The sequence below is a fragment of the Solea solea genome, chromosome 3 (assembly GCF_958295425.1).
Source record: "Solea solea chromosome 3, fSolSol10.1, whole genome shotgun sequence".
Classification (NCBI taxonomy): Eukaryota; Metazoa; Chordata; class Actinopteri; order Pleuronectiformes; family Soleidae; genus Solea; species Solea solea.
Genome location: NC_081136.1, coordinates 5,659,969 through 5,681,488, shown reverse-complemented (window position 1 = coordinate 5,681,488; position 21,520 = coordinate 5,659,969). Strand labels below are relative to the sequence as shown.

The window sequence follows — 21,520 nt, the reverse complement described above, 5'->3', positions numbered from 1 at the left end:
AGAGAGAGAGAGAGGGAGGAGAGTGAGTAAGAGAGACACCTACACACACACACAGATTGTTTTTTATTTACATTTATATTTAATGATTTAATTGATTTGAACAAATAAGAGTTCTCTAAATGAACACACGTCTGCTCCTGCCACTGATAAAGAGATTAGAATCAAGCAGATTAAATGTAAACATGGTCACAGGATAATCCCGGGGTTACATTGACACCGACACTGGATTGGCCTCAAATCCGATGTCAAACTCAGTTAAATTCATACCATCCCGTCTATATTGTGTACTCAAACTGGCCGCTCTAATTCCAACCATAACCCTACCGTAAATTGTACCCTGGTACCTCAAGGGAAGGGTGCCAAAAACAGTTGGGGGCAGTTATTTTGGTACAGTTTTCTAATGGAACCGCAAAAAAAATACGTACCGCACGGAACTGAACCGTTCCACGTGAAACAGGACTATGTGTACGACTGCAGCAAGAAGACCCGGGTTTGCTACCCGGTCGGAACAAGGGTCTTTCTTCATGGAGTTTACATGTTCTCCCTGGGTTCTTTCTCCGGTTTCCTCCCACAATCCAAACACGTACAGATTTGGGGATTAGGCAAATTGGACACTCTAAATTGTCTGTAGGTGTCTCCATGGGTCCCCGTGTTGGACTGGCGATCTGTCCAGGGATAAAGCGGTAGAAGATGAATGGCAAAACTAAGATAATGGTGCCATTTACGGTAAAAGTAGTCGTATTTGTCGAGAGGCAGCCATCTCGGCATCCTAACCCAGGGTACGGGAGGTTGTTCCCTTGATTCCGAGTTGGAAATCCAGATTCATGACCTCGCAAATTCAGAGTTCCGACTACAAATGTAACCCAGCATCACGATTGGCCAATGTGGATTATTAAAAAGCGGCCGATTAATCGGTCTACTCGGTTTTACTGAGGGTCTGAAAATGACTTCCCATTAGTCACACACACCCTTTGTTAGCGGTGTGCTCTGGCAAATATACAGAACAAAGGTGTAAAACTGGTTTGTGTCTTTTTAATTCAGCTGAAATGTCAACGGAGAGGAGAGAAAACACAAGTGCATATAGGTTTGTTTTTGTTTTGTTTCCACCTGTGAACTCTCTCTTTTCTCCTCCTCCTCCTCCTCGTCCTCGTCCTCGTCCTCACCATGGTGCAGGTCTCACAGGAGGTTGTGTCTTTGTGGAGCAGGTGCTCGCGTCAGTGCACCCTCAGGTTAACAAAGACGGGCTGGCGATTCCAATTTGTGAATATGAATCAGACGGCAGCCTTATCATGCCGCCAACGTCACAAAAACACCTGGCGCTTTAAGTGTCCACAGGTTGTTGGACACACAACTAGTAAATGAAAATGACAATTTCCTACAAAAATGACTTTGTAGTGTTGACAAATACAGCCAAGAGGATGGGGACGCTTTACATTGTTATTAGTGTGTCTTAATTACATACGGTGCTACTCGCCTCATGTAAAGAAACATTTCCACTTCGAGGTTTCTTTGTAGAGGAGCTCCAGAGGAAGTGGAATGGCTATAATTACCCGTTCACATACATAAAGTATGAGAGGCTGTAATCTCAGGTCAAATCAGAAAACTGGTTTGTCGGCTACCGCCTCTTTAAATAAGTCAATTTAATCACAGTCGAGCTGAAGCGCGCTGCGTTTGCTTTGCAGCAGAGTGTAGTGTTTTTTCCCCCTGTTGTGCAGCTGGTGGATCCGACATCCCTTGCTGTGGACGGATAATCAGCTGGATGACCCCCCCCCCACCCAACCCTGCTCTTTTTAACACGCTCCTGACATCCATAAAGAGATTAGAAACAAGCAGATTTAAACACGGTCATGGGATAATCCCGGGTTGCTTCTAACACGGCGTGACACAATCTGCCAGGTCATCAACACGGACACTGGATGGGCCTCAAATCCCAAATGTCAAACTCAATTAAGTGCACACTGTCCCTTCTGCAACACATGTTGCAGATGTAACTATACATCATACAACAACTACTGTAGCCAGTCTGACAGTTGCTGCTAATGTATAAACTGGCTACAGTAGTTGCTAATGTCTAAACTGGCTACAGTAGTTGCTAATGTATAAACTGGCTACAGTAGTTGCTAATGTCTAAACTGGCTACAGTAGTTGCTAATGTATAAACTGGCTACAGTAGTTGCTAATGTCTAAACTGGCTTCAGTAGCTGCTAATGTCTAAACTGAATACAGTAGTTGCTAATGTCTAAACTTGCTACAGTAGTTGCTAATGTCTAAACTGGCTACAGTAGTTGCTAATGTATAAACTGGCTACAGTAGTTGCTAATGTCTAAACTGGCTTCAGTAGCTGCTAATGTCTAAACTGGCTACAGTAGTTGCTAATGTCTAAACTGGCTACAGTAGTTGCTAATGTCTAAACTGGCTACAGTAGCTGCTAATGTCTAAATTGGCTACAGTAGCTACTATTGTGACACTAGCAGCTACTGTAGCCAGTTTGACATTAGCAACTACTGTTTAGACATCAGCAACTACTGTAGCCAGCTTAGACATTAGCAGCTACTGTAGCCAGTTTGAGGTGAGGGTAATATTGTGACTGAAATAAAAAATTACATCTATTCACAATTTTGTTTTTGCATTAAAATAGAAGATTCTTCACGATTTTGCCGAGGTTTTGCCTCATTGTAGTGGAAGTAAACTGATATGCTGACGATTACGTGTTCTATGTTTGCAATATTTTGAAAATTCCAGGATTACTGCAACTATTTGTTATTTTATTGCAGTGATTAATTGATTAATAATCAATTACTCAATTAATTGTCAACTATTTTGATGGGTGATTGGATTGGTTTGAGTCTTTTTTAGTTGTGAATTTCTGGTTTCTTTGCTCCACATAACAAAGGAATCATGAAAACAGATTTTTTTTTTACTTATTATTTTGTTTGTGGAAAAATTAGAACATGGTCATTTTGAGATTTGGGAAACACTGATTGACATTTTCTGGACCGAACAAGTACTCGATTGTGATTCCAGCCCTATTTTATTTAATATAATGAATATATTAATCTTAATTTAGCCGTAGAGTTGATCAACTTCCAAGCTATTGGTTCGATTCCCGGCCCTGCTAATCTACATACATCAAGACTTAAAATTTGATTTGATAAATTGGATTGGCCTCGAGGTGACTAGGTCTATGACACAAGATGATGTCATCTTCATCATGTGACACAAAACCCCTCGCTGCACTTAAGAGTATTAGAGGCCTTTTTATGTGAATGTGAGCATGTGTGTGTGCACTCCTGACTGAGTCAACAAGCGGCAGCTACAGCTATTTAGGTCACTGTGCCTCCCACACTCAGGTGACTGGCACGTCCTCTGCTGCCCCCTCACTGCAGAGACGTCACCTGCACTTCCCCGAAGCAGGGGAATAAAAAAGGCAACAGTTAACAGCAAAGTCGTTTGCTCATTTCCAAGAATTAACGAGTCATCATTATTATTGATTTACTGGGAGTCTGAGGCATGGTCGTTGTGTGTGAGGGGGGGATGACATCAGCGTTGCCACAGCAACCCATTTGGATGAAGACCTGACATGGCCTGTGAGCAGCGTTTTACAAATAAATCTGTCGTTTAACACAATCCAGGGATTACGTAGCGTCTTCTTAATCTGAGACTATTTCTTATGGCTGAGTAGTTGCCAGGCAACCAGCAGAGATTGTAGAAAATTAGTGCAGCAACTTAAAACCCCAGAGAAACGATGAATAGGAGTTGAACAAAATTTTTTAAAAAAAATACAAGAGTCAAGGTGTTTGGCAACAATGCAGCAAAAGCCAATTTACGATAATGTCAGAAAATAAATCCAACAACTCTGCAAATTCTTTACATTTTTCAGATTAATAAAAAAGACAAAGGCTCTTTTTTGTCTCATTTTTGTTTACACTCTTGACTGAAATCTGACCCAACAACTGTGCGACAGTAATTCTATAGTGTGAACTCATTTTCATGGTAAAAGAACATTAATAACCCTGTGACACCGAGCGCACTTTGCATTACCGCAATTACTATCGGAAAGTTGCACGTCAAAGGCGGCGTGTAGTTATTGCAGTAATTTCACTTGCACGCTTTCAGGAAGCTGGCGAATCCGCATCTTTGGACAAATGCCTGTACATAGTTTAAATTTTTTGGCCAAATTTAACACACAAAATCTGTTGTGTTCAACTGCAGTGTTTTGAATAGTTGATACACTATTTTAACATGCAGTAAATTGTAAATAACTGCCAGATAATGACAGTTATTCTGGGCAAAAGCACTTACACACAGGACATTTTCTGGTCCTTTTTATGGGAACAATAAGCAAAATAAAAGGCCAGACAGACATTTTGAGGCTTAGGTGTTAAAGAGACCTATATTTGAAGTACCGGTAAATCAAGTGTGAAGTGAAAGTTTCTCTTTTCCTTTTTTTCTCTCAGCACAGTTCTTCAACTTGTGACAGGATTAGTCAACTTAGACTTGGCAAACACTCTGGCGCACGATATTCTCATTTAAGTTAATGTTTATCGACACTACTTGTGAACTTATGAACTGGAATATAAAATAAATAAAACTAGGACTTTAAAATTCTTGTCATCACTTCATTTATTTACAAAAACAGGAAAAAAAAACAGTGAAACTATAACCACAACAGATGAAAATGTGTCACGCATCATTATGGCTGTTTTTAAAAAAAGGAACAAAACATGTATTTACTGGTCTGGGTTGACCGGTGTTGCAGTCTGCATCCTCTGAAGTTAAAATCCGAGTGTGGGGACTTCCTCTTTCACTTCCTGCCGGGGTTCATTCTCTCGCAGCGCGTGCGCTGTCTCGGCTGTTTCTGCTCTAGAACTTGAACTCCTTGTATTTCTTGGCGCCGCTTCGCGTGTCCTGTGGCTGCGCCTTCCTCTTCTTTTGCTGCACGGAGACGAGGTGTGTGTGTGGGGGAGAGAAAGGACGGACGATTAATATTCAAATATCACCACAAGACAAAAGAAAAAAAAAAAGACCACACTGTTCAAACACTTTCCTTTGTTTCCTACACACAACATTGTCTGTTAATCACATGACCAGCTGGTTTGTGTCAGCCTCAAAGAATACACTACTTTAGGAAATAATGACATCATATTCCCACCTCGCTCTTGCACTGTCATTCGTTGTCTTGTGTTTGGAGATTGTTTTGACAGGTTTTTACCAACTACTGCCAATGAAAAGTAACTAAAGTCAGTCTGAAAAGACGCTAGATATGACTAGAAGACGTCCTGTCTTAAGAGATCTCACACACGGGGGTGAAAAAAGTTTTTTGGTGTAGCGGCATATGTACTGCAGTCGTTTTGAGTTGTTTCAGGGAGTTCCGTGTGGACGGGGATATTTCCTGAAATGATGCCGTGTTTACGTCCATCTGGACATGGCATTAGTCAGGTATTGGTCTCTTAAAGGGAAGAGAGTTCGACCGATAACACTTTTTTTTATACGGCCGATAATTGACGAAGAGTTCTTTTGGCCCGTTTACAACTATTGATTGACAACAAATAACACAAAATATTGAAAATAAAATACTTTTACAACACAAATAATATATATTCTCAATATTAAACATTAGAAAACAAAAAAAAACAAGTTTTATATATTAAAATAGCTTTTTTTAAATAATAAGGGGTACAAATGTGACTGAAAGATGGATGTGTAAACATGTACAAATAACTGATTTAAGGGAGTTGATCTAGTATTTCTGTTAAGTACCGGGGTTTACAATTTGCGACAATGACACTGAACACAACACACAACAAACATCGCTGTACCTTCTGTTTGGCAGCGTGCTCGGCCACCATGTCACTGAAGTCCTCCTTCTCCACCTGCGCCTGCTGTTCCCTCACGTGCTCCTCGTACTTCTGGGTCATGGCCATCGGGTCCAGCTCCAGCTCCTCGGGCGCCAGCGCCACCTCCACGCCCTGCGACTCCTGCCCTCCGCCAGCTTTACGAGCCGCCATAGACTAATGAAAGCGAAATGGTGGGGGGGGAGAAAGGATCGTTACAAACATTCATGATTTTTCTCTTCTGTTGAGAAAATCAAATTTCATGCATCGAGCTTGTGATGAGTCGTCTTACCGCGGACATTTCGTAGATGTGTGTCGAGGCCATCATCGCTGCTCCTACGGGGCCAGTTCTTCTCTCAGGAAGAACCGTGTACAGCTGTGGCGTCTCATTTCTGTAGCGACAAGAGAAAATCTTTAATACTTCACCCTATAAAATATCTATAATGGATCCTTTTGCACGGCAACCATTTCGACATGTTTTAGGAGGAAATCCGGATGTTTTCAAAAGCGTCACTTCAATAACTGATTTTATCATTATGTTTAATTCATTTCTCAAAATATTTCAAAAATGTTAATATATTAACATGTTTGTTGAGACAAAGGTGTAGAAATCAAACATTTATTAAACCAGAATCCCAGCTGTGTCGGTGCAGAGAGGGACACTCACCCGTCCATGGCTTCCTCGATCTTCTTCTTCCTCAGCTCGATCAGCTCCGGAGTCTCCATGCCGGCGGGAACTGACGAGAAACCTCCAGGAGTGATGAGTCCACTGAAGGACAGGAAATCACGTTAGGTTTTGGACATGTATACGTGTTATGTTAAATTATGTGTTAAATTACGTACGTGTTACACCGCTATGCATCTTTTGTACAGACATGTTACGCTAAGTTACGGACATGTTACGTTAAGTTCTGGACATGTTACATTATGTTATGGACATGTTATGCTAGGTTACGTAATGGACATTGTCATTCTACGTAATGTTATGGACATGTAATGTCACACCACGAACCCGTCACATGCAACATTACAGACATGTTATGAGATTGCTGTTACATTATGGACATGTTACGTTTGACTCAAAACCTCTGGATAATCACTCGTAGAGGTTAAACACACAAATTCACATCTTCATTTGATCCCGAGATGATACGGTACAATATGCTCATAACTTCATTACTGTGAGTTTCTGCATTGATGAGATTGTAACAAAAAAAAAAAAAAGGTTTTAATTTGCATTTCAAGTACCTGTCTGCTGGCGTGAAGAAACCGGTTTCGTCGGGTTTCTCCTCATCGCTCTCCTCCTCCTCCTCTTCCTCCGACGACTCCTCGTCCGAAGGCTCCAGCTCTCCCCACGTAGAGTGGTCCACCTCCTCCTCCTCTGCTTTGGCCTGAACACACACACACATACATATTTGTCAGCTAAACCATAAAACATAGTCAAAACATTTGAAACTGGGTGCAAAACCTGTCGTTTCTTTGCCCTCTACAACAAAAGGAGTCATTAAAACTGAATATTTATGGTTTATGGACAAAACAAGACTCTCATATTTATGGATCAAACTGTTTTAACAGTTTATAATAAAATTTCTCACATCTTAAATTACAATCATAAACTTTTCACTGTGCTTTGGGTACCTTTCAACTGTTATTTATGTGATTTATTCACTTATACTACTATATACTACTATTACTTATACGGTAATAGGAAGCTGTTTAATGAGTTAAGAGAGTTGAAACTCAAAGTGTTTCGTTACCTGGAAGTCTGAGGCGTTGGTACCAAACACGTCACCGTAAAGCGGTTTGCCCATTTCGTCTACGGGCGGTTTCCCCCAGCCTCCAGCGTGGTAGCCGAATGTACAGTTCTGATGCGCAGAGAGGAAGAGGAGCATGAAGGTGAGAATGAGAACAGCTTTTTAAATTTAATTCCGACCAAAAAAAGGAGACTATGTTATCTGTGTTATTACGTCTGGAATTGGGGAGTTGAGTCCAGGGATCTTGAGGTTGGGGTAGGAAGGAGGAGGCCCGTACCGCTGCATGGCGATCAGCCAGGGAGGAGGAACCTTGTGAGCATTCTGGGGAAAAGAATAGACAACATCATTTCAATAATCCCACGTTTTTTTGGCTTTCTTCAGCTGCTACAGGAGCTTTTTTCCGCCCCTCCAAAAAAACAAAACAAAAGATATTTAGTTGTTTTTTTTAAGTGCCATGTCATGATAACAGCAGCCGTGTTCATCCTCTTGTTAGTGTGTTCATGTATTTATGGGAGGAGATGAATTTCAGCAGGCAAAACAAGAGGACAGCAATAAGACAAGTGACAGCTCAAAGCACTGGAGCCTGTACTCGTCAAGATAAACTGAAAAAAGTCATATTTTTGGTGTTTTTGTAGAAAAACTGCATTAAAATTCAAAGATTTTTTTTTTTTTTAGCTCAGTCACTTCAGAGGGAATTATGACAACAGCAATAATATTAATAATGTGTTGATGTGGAACTCACAGGTCCGACTGGCATTCCCAGAGCGATACGCAGCTCGTCAGACAGATCACCGGGCTTCTTCTCTTTCAGACGAGTCTCAAACTCTTTACCCTGTGGACACACAGACACACACAGAAGGTTTGTTAGAGGATTTTTTTTATTTATTTTTTGCAGAAGGACTTGATGGTTTCAGTTCTCAGTTTTTTGAGTGTATCCTATTACACTACATTAAAAAACAAAAACTTGAATGTAGAAGAAATTCAAAAAAGCATTTACATTAGCTGCTTTGATTAATAATCATCGTTTCAATCATTTAAAGTTTTTTTCATAAATATTGTTATTGCGATGTCATGACAGATTATCATGATATAATGTTAAACTTAATCTCACAAACACTACTCAACAGTTGTTCTCCCCAAATAGTTGGGACATTTTCCCCCTCCTGACCAGACTAAAGCTCAGCTAATCTGAGTTTGAGACCCCTGGATTAAACACTTCAAGAACATGGTACCTCGTAGTAGAGGTCTCCGTGGATGGTGAGTTTGGGTTTGATTTGCCATTTGAAGAAAGCGTCATGGAGCTTCTGGTAGTCGATATCGATCTTCCCCATCTTGGGACGAACCTTCTCTCTCATTTTGGTCTTCATGGTTTTGGCGTCCTCCTGTACACAGAAAGAAGAACAAGCAGTTACATGTTGGTATTTTACTGACCCTACAGAAGACAGGACGGCTGATGAGAATTTCTGAAACCCACCTTCTCCTGCAGAGCCTCCCTCATCTCCTGGATTCCCGTCCTCTTGATGAACTCTGGCAGCTCAAATGGAGGCTTCTCGATACCCCTCTTGCCCTGCAGATACTTCCTCTTGAAGCACCAATGTCGAGGCACTGGCACCGTGTTCCTGGTGGCCTTGAGGTGGACGAGAAGTTTGGGCTCCTGGGCGGTGACGTCGTGCATCTCCACGACATCTGGACGGGCCACAAGCTGGTGGGACCAGAAATGATAATGGACATCTGATTTAGACACTGTAGAAAGACTAACCTGACATTTCGTGGCTGTCGCGTGCAAAAGAGCAGGAATATATAAGAATAGAGATGTAAAAACAACATTTATATAAACACACGCTCTTAGATTGAGCTTTTAATGTTGTGAAATGCCCCCTGATGTGTCAAGTGAAGATCTTCTCCACACAAATTTCGATAACTGTTGTTTTTGTAAAATATACACATTTTGTTAGTTACACAAGTTATACTTCATAAAATACACATTTGTAATTTTAAAATACATATTCATCTTTGGTTTCAGTAGTTTCCCTACCACCTGGCTTTCAAAATAAGAGTCACTGACTTTGGATTTTGACTATTTTCATCTTAATCTCTTGCCATAATGCCTAAGGGTCTGTTTATTGACATATAAAAACACTTTTTAAATGTTACGTTTTAGATAAGATACAACATGTTTGCAGACTCTCCAGAATTTTGTCTCGTGCCTTCGCACCCTGGATTTACCTGCTTGAGTTCGGCCACAGTCAGTCTGTTCATCCTCCTCAGCTTCTTCTTGGACAGTTTCGGTACATCTGGTCTGATTTCCTGTTCGCGAAAAATATGTAAAAATTAAATTTAACATCTTTTAAAAATGCTTTTATTTGTGCTCTCCCTGGAAGGCGTCGAACCTCGTCACTGTCGTCGCTGTCTTTCCTCTCCTCCTCAAATCCCTTCTTCCTGAACACCAGTGTCTCCTGCTTTTCCGCCTTCTCCGGCTCCTTCTCCTTCTCTTTCTTAACATCATCCGTCAGCTGGAAACAAAGAGAGAGGAAAAACAAGTGTCTTAAAAAAAATGGACCATCAATGAAAACATTCCTTCCTCTTCTGCAAAAACACGTCTCTTACCTTGAAAGCCTCAAAGATCCTCTTGAAGAAGATGTAGTTGGGGTCGTAGATCTCTGGCTCGTCTGTCACATACTCAATCTCCACCTCTGGCTCCTTCTTCTCCTTCTCCTTCTCCTTGTCTTTGTCTTTCTCCTTCTCTTTCTCACCGTTCTCCTTCTCCTTCTGCTGTTCCTGCTCCACCTGTTCCTTCTTCTCCTGAGCCCGCTTCTTCTTGCTCTTCTTCTTACGGTTCCTGCGTCTGCGGTTTTTCTGAGTACGACCAATTTTATACAGTTTAGTTAACAAACTGGACTTCCAATAACACAACGCGCACCTGCTAATCTTCTGATTATGTACATTTTTGTTTCGGAGATCCAATACGGATTCATAAAATGACGGATGTCCCTGTGTCGTCTTCTCAAATCCCGCGAGACTGTCACAATCACACGAGACTTGACCTCATTCTCTTATCTCCTGATGTTTCCACATGTTTTAGCGTTGCTATTGTCCGCTCAAGAAGACAGCTATGTCTCTTAGTGTCCACCATTTTCACCGTGAAAAAACACACCATCACTGTTGAGCAAAGAGAGCACGGATGTAGGCCAAGCTGTGCTCGCAGCACCCTCTGCTGGACACCTTGTGAATTACATTTAAATTTCTGATGGCCTTTGTAGGCTGTTTATTCTAAAATTTAAGGTTCGGGTTAGGATTTTTAGCTATAACTACAACTATGTGTGGTCATATGAAATAAAATTGCATTTATACAAATAAAGATTTTATATAAACGTGCTGTGCAAGAGCGTGTGGCAGAGGCTCTTTAAGCGATAATACCTGCCAAATTTCTACCGCTATCTCTTGTGATTCTCATCCAAACGGCGGCAAAGTCGGCAATGTACACACCGGTGGCCTCAAGTGCCAAGTTTGAAGCCTGTCAAGTGAACTGTTGCGCAGTTATGTGATAAACAGACGGACAGGTGTTCCTTGCATTTATAGTTGAATTAAAAACGTTGGGCGTCTGAAATCTCTCAGCAAAGTTCAGAGGAACTGAATAGATATTAAATTAAATCAGGACCGTGTGAATCTGAATCAAACTGATTTGATATAGCAGAGATATTTGCGATAGCAATTAAATATACATCAAGTATCCAAGATTTCTCAAATGCTCATTTGGGCCCCAAAAATCAACTGACGTTCCTGACGAGTTACTTTAAGAGAAACACTTACGTCTTTTTTGGACATCTGACTGTCGTCGTCTTCCGTCTCAGACATGACTGGACCAGAGGAGTTGATGGCGTCCATGTCTCCTCCCTCGTCATCATCTTCAACCCCTTTTTGAAAGAGGACAAAATAAAATGACATATTAATCAGAAAAGTAAAACAAAACAAACAATAGATCCAGGAAGAGTCTGACATTACTGACCCGTGGGGTCTGTGAGCTGCTCCTGCCTGATCTCCTTCAGCTGGAGGATTTTCTCCAAAGCCTGAGGGATCTTCGGGCCACTGAGGCTCACCTCGTCATTCTGCCACATCTGGAATACAAGCAAAAAAAAAGGGGTGACTATTCTGCATTCTTAATGTTTTTACAATGGAACAATTACAGCAAAATAAAGAAAATCCTTTTTTGAAGCTAATAATAAATATAAAGAAAAATGGAATGGTCACCTCTCTGTTGTCTTCTCCTGGAGGAGGTGGCACTCTCTGCTTCTGCAGTGGCAGCATACTCACACCAGGGGGCAGCGGCCCACGAGGATCTAAACCTATGTAGTGATAAAGTTTGTATTTTTTTTCATTTCCAAAACTGTGTCTTAAACAGAGAAAAGAACAACCCTATTTTTACTGAAAAAACATGAAACATGAAGCTTATACCACTTCTTTACTCTACTTTATCATAAATATAAGTTATTTAATTTGCAGGTTCAATTTATAGACGTATTTTAGGGCTGTCACTGACATTTATTTCCACAATGGATTAGTTGTAGTTCCCCTAAATGTCAGAATAAATAAAAAATGTTCAGTTAAAAGGATATCTTTGCTATTTAGAGTAAAGAAAGCAGAAAATATACCCTTTTAAGATGCTAAAAGACATCAGAGATAGTACAGGACAGGTGTGGTTAATTAATATGCGGGGGAAATTATAAAAAATGTGACATTTACATTGAATTTCTACGTCATTAACGTACCTCTGACCATGTTGACAGGAGGCATGGTCCCGGGCCCCACACCCTGCATCTTAGCCATCTCCTGCTGACGCTCATGTTCCATCATCGCGGCAGCCTGATAACACGACAAGTGAGATTCAAGAAAAAGAAACAAGGCTGCCTCAACTGGTCTGAAGAGTATATTGCTCTACATTATTAGAGAAGAAAGAAATATGCCAACCCCTATCCATTTGTTTTTAAAGTTGTTTCAACCAGATAACTACACGTGCTGATCAAAAAAGGTTGACTATTTTATCCCATGAACTTCTGCTCCAGAAGATCATGTCCCTCTGTCAGGCTCGCGTTTCGACTGAGAAGAGTACCTTAACTCAGTGGGCAGAGTGAACGTTGTGTCCAATGACCACGAGATAGGTAGTGTGACATCGTACCCGTGCGCCAAAAACAAATGACGCCATTAAACAACGTAGCGCACCATTACTGTGGTACCCCAAGGGAAGGGTACTGAAAAATGGAACAGTTGGGGCCTGTTATTTTGGTACGAAAAGCCCCAGTCTGTAACGTCTGTCGCCCAAAACACTGCAAGTGCAGCTCCCTCCACTTAATTTATGAAACTGAAAAATCTCCGATAACAATACTGCAGCCCCTGCAAGTGTATTTTATTATATTTATAGCTCATGTCAGTATTTTTATAGTGCATTGTATGTACAGTAGACTCAAAAAGCCAACACAATAATTCTTGCTCCGTAACTAAACGTGTTTAAGTGTAAAATAAAAATGAGCAAAAATTTAACGGGAATAGTTTGGAAAAGGTAAATTTTTGTTGTGAACTATTCTATATATTTAGTTTGTTTTTGTTGGTTTACTTTACTCATTATTTAAACGGCATTTTGTGTCATCTTGGTATTTTGCACATTCACTCTACAAGTCTGTCACTGATTAACCTTTAAAAATGCCATTTAGACTGAAACTACACTCCCCAACGAAGACATAGAATCAGTAAACACAGTGAGTGAACTGACATGCTGCTTGGCCCGCTCCTCCTGCTGCAGCACCATGGCTGCTCTCTGCTGAGCCATCTTCAGCTCGTCATCCTGGGACATGTTGGGTGGGGGCATACCGGGCGGCTCCATGCCCATGTGGATGCCAGGGGGAGGCGGCCCGCCCGGCATCATGCTCATAGCCTGGAGCATGCCCATACCGGGAGGCATGGGCGGCATGGGCATCGGGGGCATAGGAGGCATACCGGTCATCTGAGGGGGAAAAATAACAGGCATGAGGACGCGTGTCTGTCTCTGTGAGGAGGGGATTTAATAAAAGATTTTAGGGCTGCAAATGCTGATTATAATCATAATCGATTAATCTGTCAATTTAGTTTCTTCAATTAATCCAGTCCATAAAATGTTCAAATAAATGTGTTGTTTCTTGGTTTGTCCACAAACTAAATTGGGTCAGTTTTAATTAGGGCTGAAACAACTATTTGTCGACTATTTTGATGAATCAGTTTATGAATATTACGTATTATTGTTAAGATTACAGTGATGTAATACGAGGTTTTACCTGCAAACCCACTGGCTTGTCGTCACTGTGTTTGCTGAGGGGGATCCCAGTCTGGAGAGAGAGAGAAACAAACATTCATAACAAACTGTTTATTTATATTATTTAGTCCATTGCACTTCACCAGTATATCATGTTATTAGCTGAATTACTTATTTTTATCCTGATGTTTCTTGTTCATTCTTAGGTATTTTCAGTCTCTGGTCTTTCTTCATCAAGTGGTTGTTGAGATGTTTAATTTTTATTTGCTCATTTCTGCTATAATTGTTGAATACGTGTGAATAAGGAGGGGCAATAGGAGGGTGGGTTCTTTGTTTTGTCCTGTGAGGGACTCGTGAGTTGCAGAACTTTGCATTAAAAGCACAATATAAATTAATCATTTGATTGATTGATGGAGATGAATGATCAAAAGCACTCTTACACTATTGGAACATTATTAACATTTTTCAAAACAACTGAAGAAATTGAAGTGATTAGCTCTTGTAATAGTGCTTTTCTCTAGTTTTTAAAGGTTTCATTTGATCAAAAACGGCAGAAGAACATTCACAGGAATAACGGGACCGCGCCGGTGTGTTCTTTATCCAGATTTGGTGACAGGAGAAGACCGGGGATTGGCTTGTGCCTGGAGGCATAAAGGCGCTCTCCCAGAAGTAGAGTCGAGGGATGAAATTGTGGCATAGTTTAATCCGACAGAGATCTGTGTGCTAACTGTAAATATTATTGTAAATTACATTTGTGTGTCGAGTCACGGCGCAGTAGGGGTGAATTGCCATTTTTGTTTGGAACTCCACTTTTCTCCTGTTTACCTGGCTATGGAGGTCAGGATTAGTGTGCGTTTGATAGGCTACATTTACATTTGTTATTTTAGCCGGGGTTCACCCTGAATTCTTTTGTGCATATATTCTCACAAGCATGGTCACTTTACACTGTAAAGTGTAATAAATTGTTCACTACTTTAACATAATTGTCACTCTCTGGCCATTTTTATGTTCCGCTCTGGCATCCTAACACGACATAATTGCTTAGAAACCAAGATTTCATAGACAAAACTATAAGCATGGAGGACATATTTACCTGCATCATGTAACCTTTCAGTCTGTCAATGAGCTCCTCTCTGGGACCTAAATAAAAGAACATACAAACAACTTTTAAGATTACTAAAACACACAATAACACAATAGCTGTCTTCTCATGAAGCAAAATGACAGAAAAATTGACAAATAAAAGATTCTAGAAGAGTATTAAACTAAGCCAAAAGATAGTTTTGGGCTAGCAGAACCCACCAAAGTGCCAACTATACACTTAAAAACATAGTGTTGCTTTAAACAAATCACAATGTTTAAATATAATGTATTTAAATATAATATAATAATCTGCATAACATGAACATGTATGTGCGTGTACATGGAAGAGTATACAGAGATTTAGCTTTAGCTCAGTGCAACGCAAGTATAACGAAGTGCTCGCTAGCATCTGGCTAGCTACTGTTCGCTAAACACATCACTTTACTCCACTACTCTGCGTATTTCCTCGACTTTGACTGACCCATTGTGGGCGCCCCCATCTCCGCCAGCTTAGCCTGGAGCTCCGGGTTGCTCCATGCGTTCAGGGACGCGATAGCCTTCCCTAAATCGGACGGGAGAGACTCGGTTCCCGGTGGTCCATCGGAGGCCATGTTGCAATTCTGTGAATGAAACAAACGGCGGCAGCGGAAGGCCGATGACACGCGAGACGAGAGTGAGAACGAGAGGCATGACGGGTAAAGCCGCACTGCACGCTGGGACGTGAAGTCAAACAGGGACAAGGGACTGAAGTCACGCAGTTGCTAAATTAAACCTCAAGATGGCGGTGTTAAACCTTTTAGATTTTTTAAGGTTTTGTGTAACTTTGATTTGATTGTACTTGATTACTACACTTAGAACACACACCAATAACTTCTTACATACATTCTACCACATTATTATTATTCTGTGTGTGTGTATGTCGTGTCTTTTGTGTTTGTGTAGTGACTTTTGTGGTCATGTAGTGACTTTTGTGTCCGTGTTGATTTACCAGTTAAATTGAACAATTTAACTTGTAACTTGTATCGTTAAAATTCACCTGGTTTCAATAACAAGGCCTCACTGCACTTTGGTTGCCTGTTTGTTTACTTCCACGAGTGAAAAAGAAAATGTGTACAGTCGGTGACTGCAGTTGCAATAGAAGGTTATGGTATGCTGGTGGCTCTGCGCATGCGCACTGTGCAGGAGCAGCGTTGACTCAATAATGTGAGTGCAGAAGCAGCAGGGTGTCTCTAATAAAGGCTGGCAGAGAGAGAAGGGGGAGGGAAAGTGAGAGGGAGTGGACGGACCTTCACTGAACATGGAAGGGGAGAGAACGAAACGAACACCGTGTCAAATCTTCACATAACTGCCTGTTTTGAAGGAAACACCCAGCCTTCCAGGTAAATATGACTTTATTTCATCGACACAGTTTTCACTTTGCCACAAACTGGCAAACAAGTCCTGCTGCAAGAAAAATCTGCCAACGACACGTCCGCGTGAAGTTTAACGAGAAGAACTTGAAGTTTTATGGAAATTGTAACCAGTGTTGTGACGTAAACTCTTCGCCATAGCCATAGAAGAAGTAGAAGAAACAACAAAAAAACAACATAGTGGAATGTGTCAGTGTAGCGCGTGAGCTCTTCCGCGTGATTTCCACTTTGAGTATCTTGAAGAAAAAAAACCCGGACATAATGAGTGAGGTGTGTACAAAAAGGGAAAAGTATCGTCCAGCTGTTTGCGTTGGTCAACGTGACAAAGTTGATGTTTGACAGCTGGATATTTTGTCTCCTCTGAGGTCACGAGCCACACCTATCACCACGACTGGCTGCTTTATCTGTGGCGACCATATGTCCAGTATACATGCTGCAGCTGTACATGCTGTTTTACATGATCGATTATTTTTTTGATTAACCGATGGGTCACAACAAAAAGGATGGTACTCAGAACCCCCAGAGTGTCCTCAAATGTCTTTTTTTGCCCACAATTCACAGATATTCAGTTCACTGTCGTAGCTGCAAGAGTTAAATCATTAATAATCACCTGCTAAATGTATGACTGTTTTTACCTCTGATTTTAGTGATTCAATAGTCTTCATTTCCTGGTTAAAACTGAATATTGATAAACAATTGAGGTTTATTGGCATTGTCACCTCTTTATAGAGCAAATAACAAATTGATTAGTTTTGATTAATCAGTGAGGCTCGTTGAAGTACTTATAAACTAAAAAACGAAGCCAAAAATGAACCCATCAGCCACAACATAGGACCCGCAAATGACTTTTTGGCAGCTTGAATACTACATGTTACTGTCCAAAACCCATTGTTTCTTTCTTTAAAAACACCTGTAAATCATTTTAATCACAGTGGTTTCCAAGCAAATGCATAAAAAAAGGAGGGATATCAGACATACCAACCAAAGACATGATGTGTTGTATATTTTCACATTATGATGATTTAATGTGGGGTAAAAAGGAGCTGTGCAAGTCATATTTAGAAATACAGCCAACAGAAACAACGTTGTCTTCCTCTTCTTGCTTTCCCGTCGCCATAAATAAAGGTTACAACCACCTGCCCAACAGACCTGGGATGCCTGGAAGTCGAGGCAAATGCCTGCACTCTAAAAAGCTTGACAATCTTGTTAGACAGACAGACAGACACAGACAGACAGACGACTTTATTAATCCCCTTGGGAGGTTCCCTCGTGGAAATTAACAGCTCCAGCATCCATACACAGCACTGTTAAAAATAGAGAATAGAATAAAATAAGATAAGAATAAAAATAAAAATATAAAAATAACAATGAAAGTGACCCATGCTATATATATGAATGTATACCTACATACACACAACACATGTGTATATATATATACATACATACATACACAGATACATGCATACATATGCACACATACATAGATATACATACACATATACATATATATGCATACATACACATACATATATACACATACATACATACATATACACACATATATACATATATATATATATATATATATATATATATATATATATATATATATATATATATATATACACACACATAGGTACACACACACCTAGAGTTACCCCGTAATGCCCAGGGTTTTATTGCACATGTCTATGGTTTTATTGCACATTATGTTATTGTTGTGGTTGTTGTTTGTTTAGTTCGTACCGGTTTTTTATTTTTTGTTTGCCCTCCTCCCCCCCAGTGAGGAGTTGTACAGTTTGATGGCCCGGGGGACAAACGAGTCCCCCAGCCTGTTGGTCCTGTATTTTGGGAGGAGCAGCCTGTTGCTGAGGCCTCTGTGGCTCCTCTGGCTGCTGATGACAGTGTGCAGAGGGTGGCTGGCATTGTCCAGGATGCTCAGCAGTTTGTCCACAGTTTTTCTCTCTGCCACTGTCACCAGAGGGTCCAGCCTCATTCCTACCACCGAGCCGGTGTTTGTTAAGACAAACAGCCACAAACCGAGCCGGAAATAAGAGCTTTTGGAAGTCCTCCATCGTGTGATTGTCTGTCGTGTTGCGTTTGATGTCGTTGTTTGTTGTGGTCGTTCGTTGTCGTCTGTTTGCGGACCAAAAGAAAAATCCCCCATGACCCATCTGTGTGTCTCGACCCAGTCTTTGGGAACCCCTGCTTTAGGCCGTGCACTAAATATTGTTTGAATACAGTCAGCATTCTCTTCTGTCGGGACTGTGCGTGTCTCGTTACCTCGCCGGTCTATTTTTCTCCACGTGCTTCTCTTCAAAGACACTTTGGATATTTGATTTCACCCTGTTTGGAATGTGAACCCGCCGCATGCAGAAATAACGCCGGCATGCTTACTCTTCACGACCCTAACGCTGGAGAACAATCGGCTTTTTGCTGTGTTGTGAGGAGGGAACCGCTCAGACGCACATCAGCACAAATCCACTGGCTTGTAAAGTCACATGACCCTGAGCAGTCCCTTTTTTCTCTGACAGCAGCCTCCTGTACTGTACTCTACTGTACTGTACATGTTGCTTCTCGCTGCAGCATGACCCATTTCTTCATTCATATTGCATAATAATAGCTAATAATAATATATTATTGCAGCTTGATTTCCTTCTCAGTGAAGGCAGATACACGTGACTGTAATCCAGGTTTATGGCTGCAGATTATCACGGAATAGCATGCTGATGCGAAGGCTGCGCAATCAAATTTTATAATAAAAAAAACATTAATCCCATGAATTCAAACAAATCTAAGCATGTTAAAAGAAGGCAACTTCTTTTACCTTAATTTAAATGTAATACAATTAACAAAACCCACATCCTGCAGCTTTAAATTAGGGATAAGGCACATCAATATTGGTATCGCGTGACACTGGTGAATCTTGTCTGTGATTGGACAGCCGTTCCATGGAAGTCCAGAGGGCTACCGTAATGACAAGTATATGGGCGCAAGCTCTATTTCTCTGCTTTCCAGGTATCCATCCATCACCTACCGCTTTATCGTCCATATGAGGGTCGCAGGGGGTGCTGTGCCAACCTCAGCTGACATAGGGCGAAAGGCGGGGTCACACCCTGGACAGATCACCGGTCCATAGTTGTTGTTTTTTCTAGATATCGCAAACAGTCTCGAAGTTATGTTAATGAGATGTGACGAATGAAAGGATGGTAACAGAAGGGTTAACTTTAAATATCATGTTCATGCTTCACATAACATGCACCGCCGGCAGCGTCATGTGACCAGAACGGGAGTGCCACGCTGCAGTGATCATGTCAGCCGTGTGGACCTATTTTAAGCAAAAGAGGAAAGCGTAATTTTGTGCGTCATGATGCGTGTTTTTGATTTGATTGCTGACAACTGAAAGACAAAAGAAATCAAGCTATAGCCCTCTGCTGTTAGTTATTCTGTAGTAGTCTGAAAAGTATTTGCCCGGACATGCTTGTCATTTCTCATACATGTCACGACCAGAAGTGGGCGTGGAGGATTATCTGCGAGAGTATCCGAGTGTATTTTCACACGTGAGGGGGAAATAAAATATTCATTTCAAGCACATTAAACCCGCTTTGGAGTTTGAGTGAGACCCGAGTACACACAGCAGACATAACCACCAGCAAATGGTTTGGATATAGTCACGGTAACTCATCTACTTTGGCCGTGGTTCGTCTGTAATAATGTCTATCTTTTGTAGCTTTAAAAATAAAGAAACGCTATGTGGTGTAATGCAGCGTGTCAGTCTAAGTTGCTGTCGCTAAATACGTTAAATATTGATATTTTAGATATTTCCTTTGGTAAATGTTGGAGATTAACGCATGTGTTCGGCAGGGTTCGGCTTGATTCTAAAGCAAGTGCTCCAATTTAGTAGTAAGCACTTTTCTCATAATTCACACGCTGTAAAACAGCAGGATGTGAGGAGCTGCTGCTGCTGTTGTTGTAGCTACATGTTGCGTGTTGTGACTCATTGATTGAACTCAGCCACTGTTAATGGGTGTGGTTTGCAGAGAGTGGAGGAAACTGTAACATCTCCTCTGCTCTTCCGCCTGTGCCAACGACACACAGACTGTCCGGCCTCTCTGATGTGACTGACAGTCCGCTGTCGAAACGGGAAGAGAGCTCAGTTCAGATAGCCGAGGAGATGATGTCGTGACAAACCACACAGAGCTGATTATTTTTCAATAAAAAAAAAAAAGAAAAAGACAGATGTTAAAAACAATCCTCATGTTTTGTGTCTGAGGGACGGAGATAAACAAAAACAGAGGCTCTCAGTACCAGGGCTGCAACTAACAACTCTTTTCATAATCAATTAATCTGTCAATTATTGTTGTCTTAGCTTAAAATAAACAAGTGTCTTGTTTTGTCCACAAACCAAATTGAGTCACTTGTCATATGAGCAACGAAACCAGAAAATACTCACATTTGATGATAAAAAATAAGGTTGTTTTAACTAATAAAAAAAACATTAAAATTAATTAATCGTCATGAAAATAGTAGACAAACATACCCAGATAATGTGATCGAGCTAATATTTTATGTAGACTGTTCCGTCGGACCAGAGTCGGATTCAGGCTAATACCCAGAAAATTAAGAATTACACAAAAACATGTCCAAATTCAGGCTGGTGCATTTTTTTTGTACTGATGAGGAGACCACTTGTGTGCTCAGCTTGTTGAACATTTTTAAGTTAATTGATAATACTCTGAATGGAACTTGACATGCTAACAAGTAGCCAGGTGCTAAACCACTTATTGCTAACAAGCTGAAAAGGGGTGTATCTCCACCTAGCATAGCAGAAGCTAATTCACTTCATTCAATAACTCAATTTCCCACTTGTGCTTGTTTACAGGGACAACGACATGAATGGGGTCGTTGTAGCTTGACTTTAATTTGCATGAAAATACTTGACTGAGACAAACTCTTTGATACTACAGTTCTGTCAGTAGCGTCAGTAGCGTCAGTAGCAGTAACGACAGTTTCCTCCTGCTCCTCGCTGGCTTTGTTTGACCACAGAGTCTGGTAAAGAACGAAAGAAAGAGCTTTTGCTTGTTCTGGGCGTGGTGTTTTCTATTTGTTCGTCAAGATTCACACATAAACACACCCTCCCGTCCGCTCAGTACACACACA

The 21,520-nt window shown here is 41.0% G+C and overlaps 2 protein-coding genes across 2 annotated transcripts in view; one reads left to right on the top strand and one right to left on the bottom strand.

Moving 5' to 3' along the window:
• Positions 1-4,605: 4,605 nt before the first annotated feature.
• On the bottom strand, positions 4,606-15,601 carry sf3b2 (splicing factor 3b, subunit 2). The gene is made up of 21 exons (XM_058626103.1): positions 15,433-15,601; positions 14,962-15,008; positions 13,891-13,941; positions 13,353-13,583; positions 12,355-12,448; positions 11,837-11,931; positions 11,595-11,703; positions 11,399-11,502; positions 10,196-10,444; positions 9,979-10,101; positions 9,815-9,895; positions 9,063-9,290; positions 8,821-8,970; positions 8,331-8,420; positions 7,802-7,909; positions 7,592-7,699; positions 7,083-7,225; positions 6,502-6,603; positions 6,127-6,226; positions 5,820-6,011; positions 4,606-4,935 (listed from the first exon to the last, which is right to left on the bottom strand). The coding sequence occupies exons 1-21, from the start codon at positions 15,560-15,562 to the stop codon at positions 4,864-4,866; spliced, it is 2,607 nt and encodes an 868-aa protein (XP_058482086.1). The 5' UTR covers positions 15,563-15,601; the 3' UTR covers positions 4,606-4,863.
• Positions 15,602-16,171: 570 nt separating this feature from the next.
• The window catches only part of capn1 (calpain 1), a 29,447-nt gene continuing 24,098 nt past the window's right edge, over positions 16,172-21,520 (top strand). Inside the window, exon 1 of the mRNA XM_058625798.1 lies at positions 16,172-16,330. The gene's annotated coding sequence lies outside the window, so the exon portion shown is untranslated. The remainder of the gene's footprint in view (positions 16,331-21,520) is intronic.

Excerpts from the sequence above, each read along its gene's own strand:
- sf3b2 (XM_058626103.1), bottom strand. The coding sequence starts at position 15,562 with ATGGCCTCCGATGGACCACCGGGAACCGAGTCTCTCCCGTCCGATTTA. Across the intron at positions 15,009-15,432 it reads GATGGGGGCGCCCACAATGG|GTCCCAGAGAGGAGCTCATT; the intron begins GTCAGTCAAAGT and ends TCTTTTATTTAG. Across the intron at positions 4,936-5,819 it reads AGCACGCTGCCAAACAGAAG|CAAAAGAAGAGGAAGGCGCA; the intron begins GTACAGCGATGT and ends GTCTCCGTGCAG.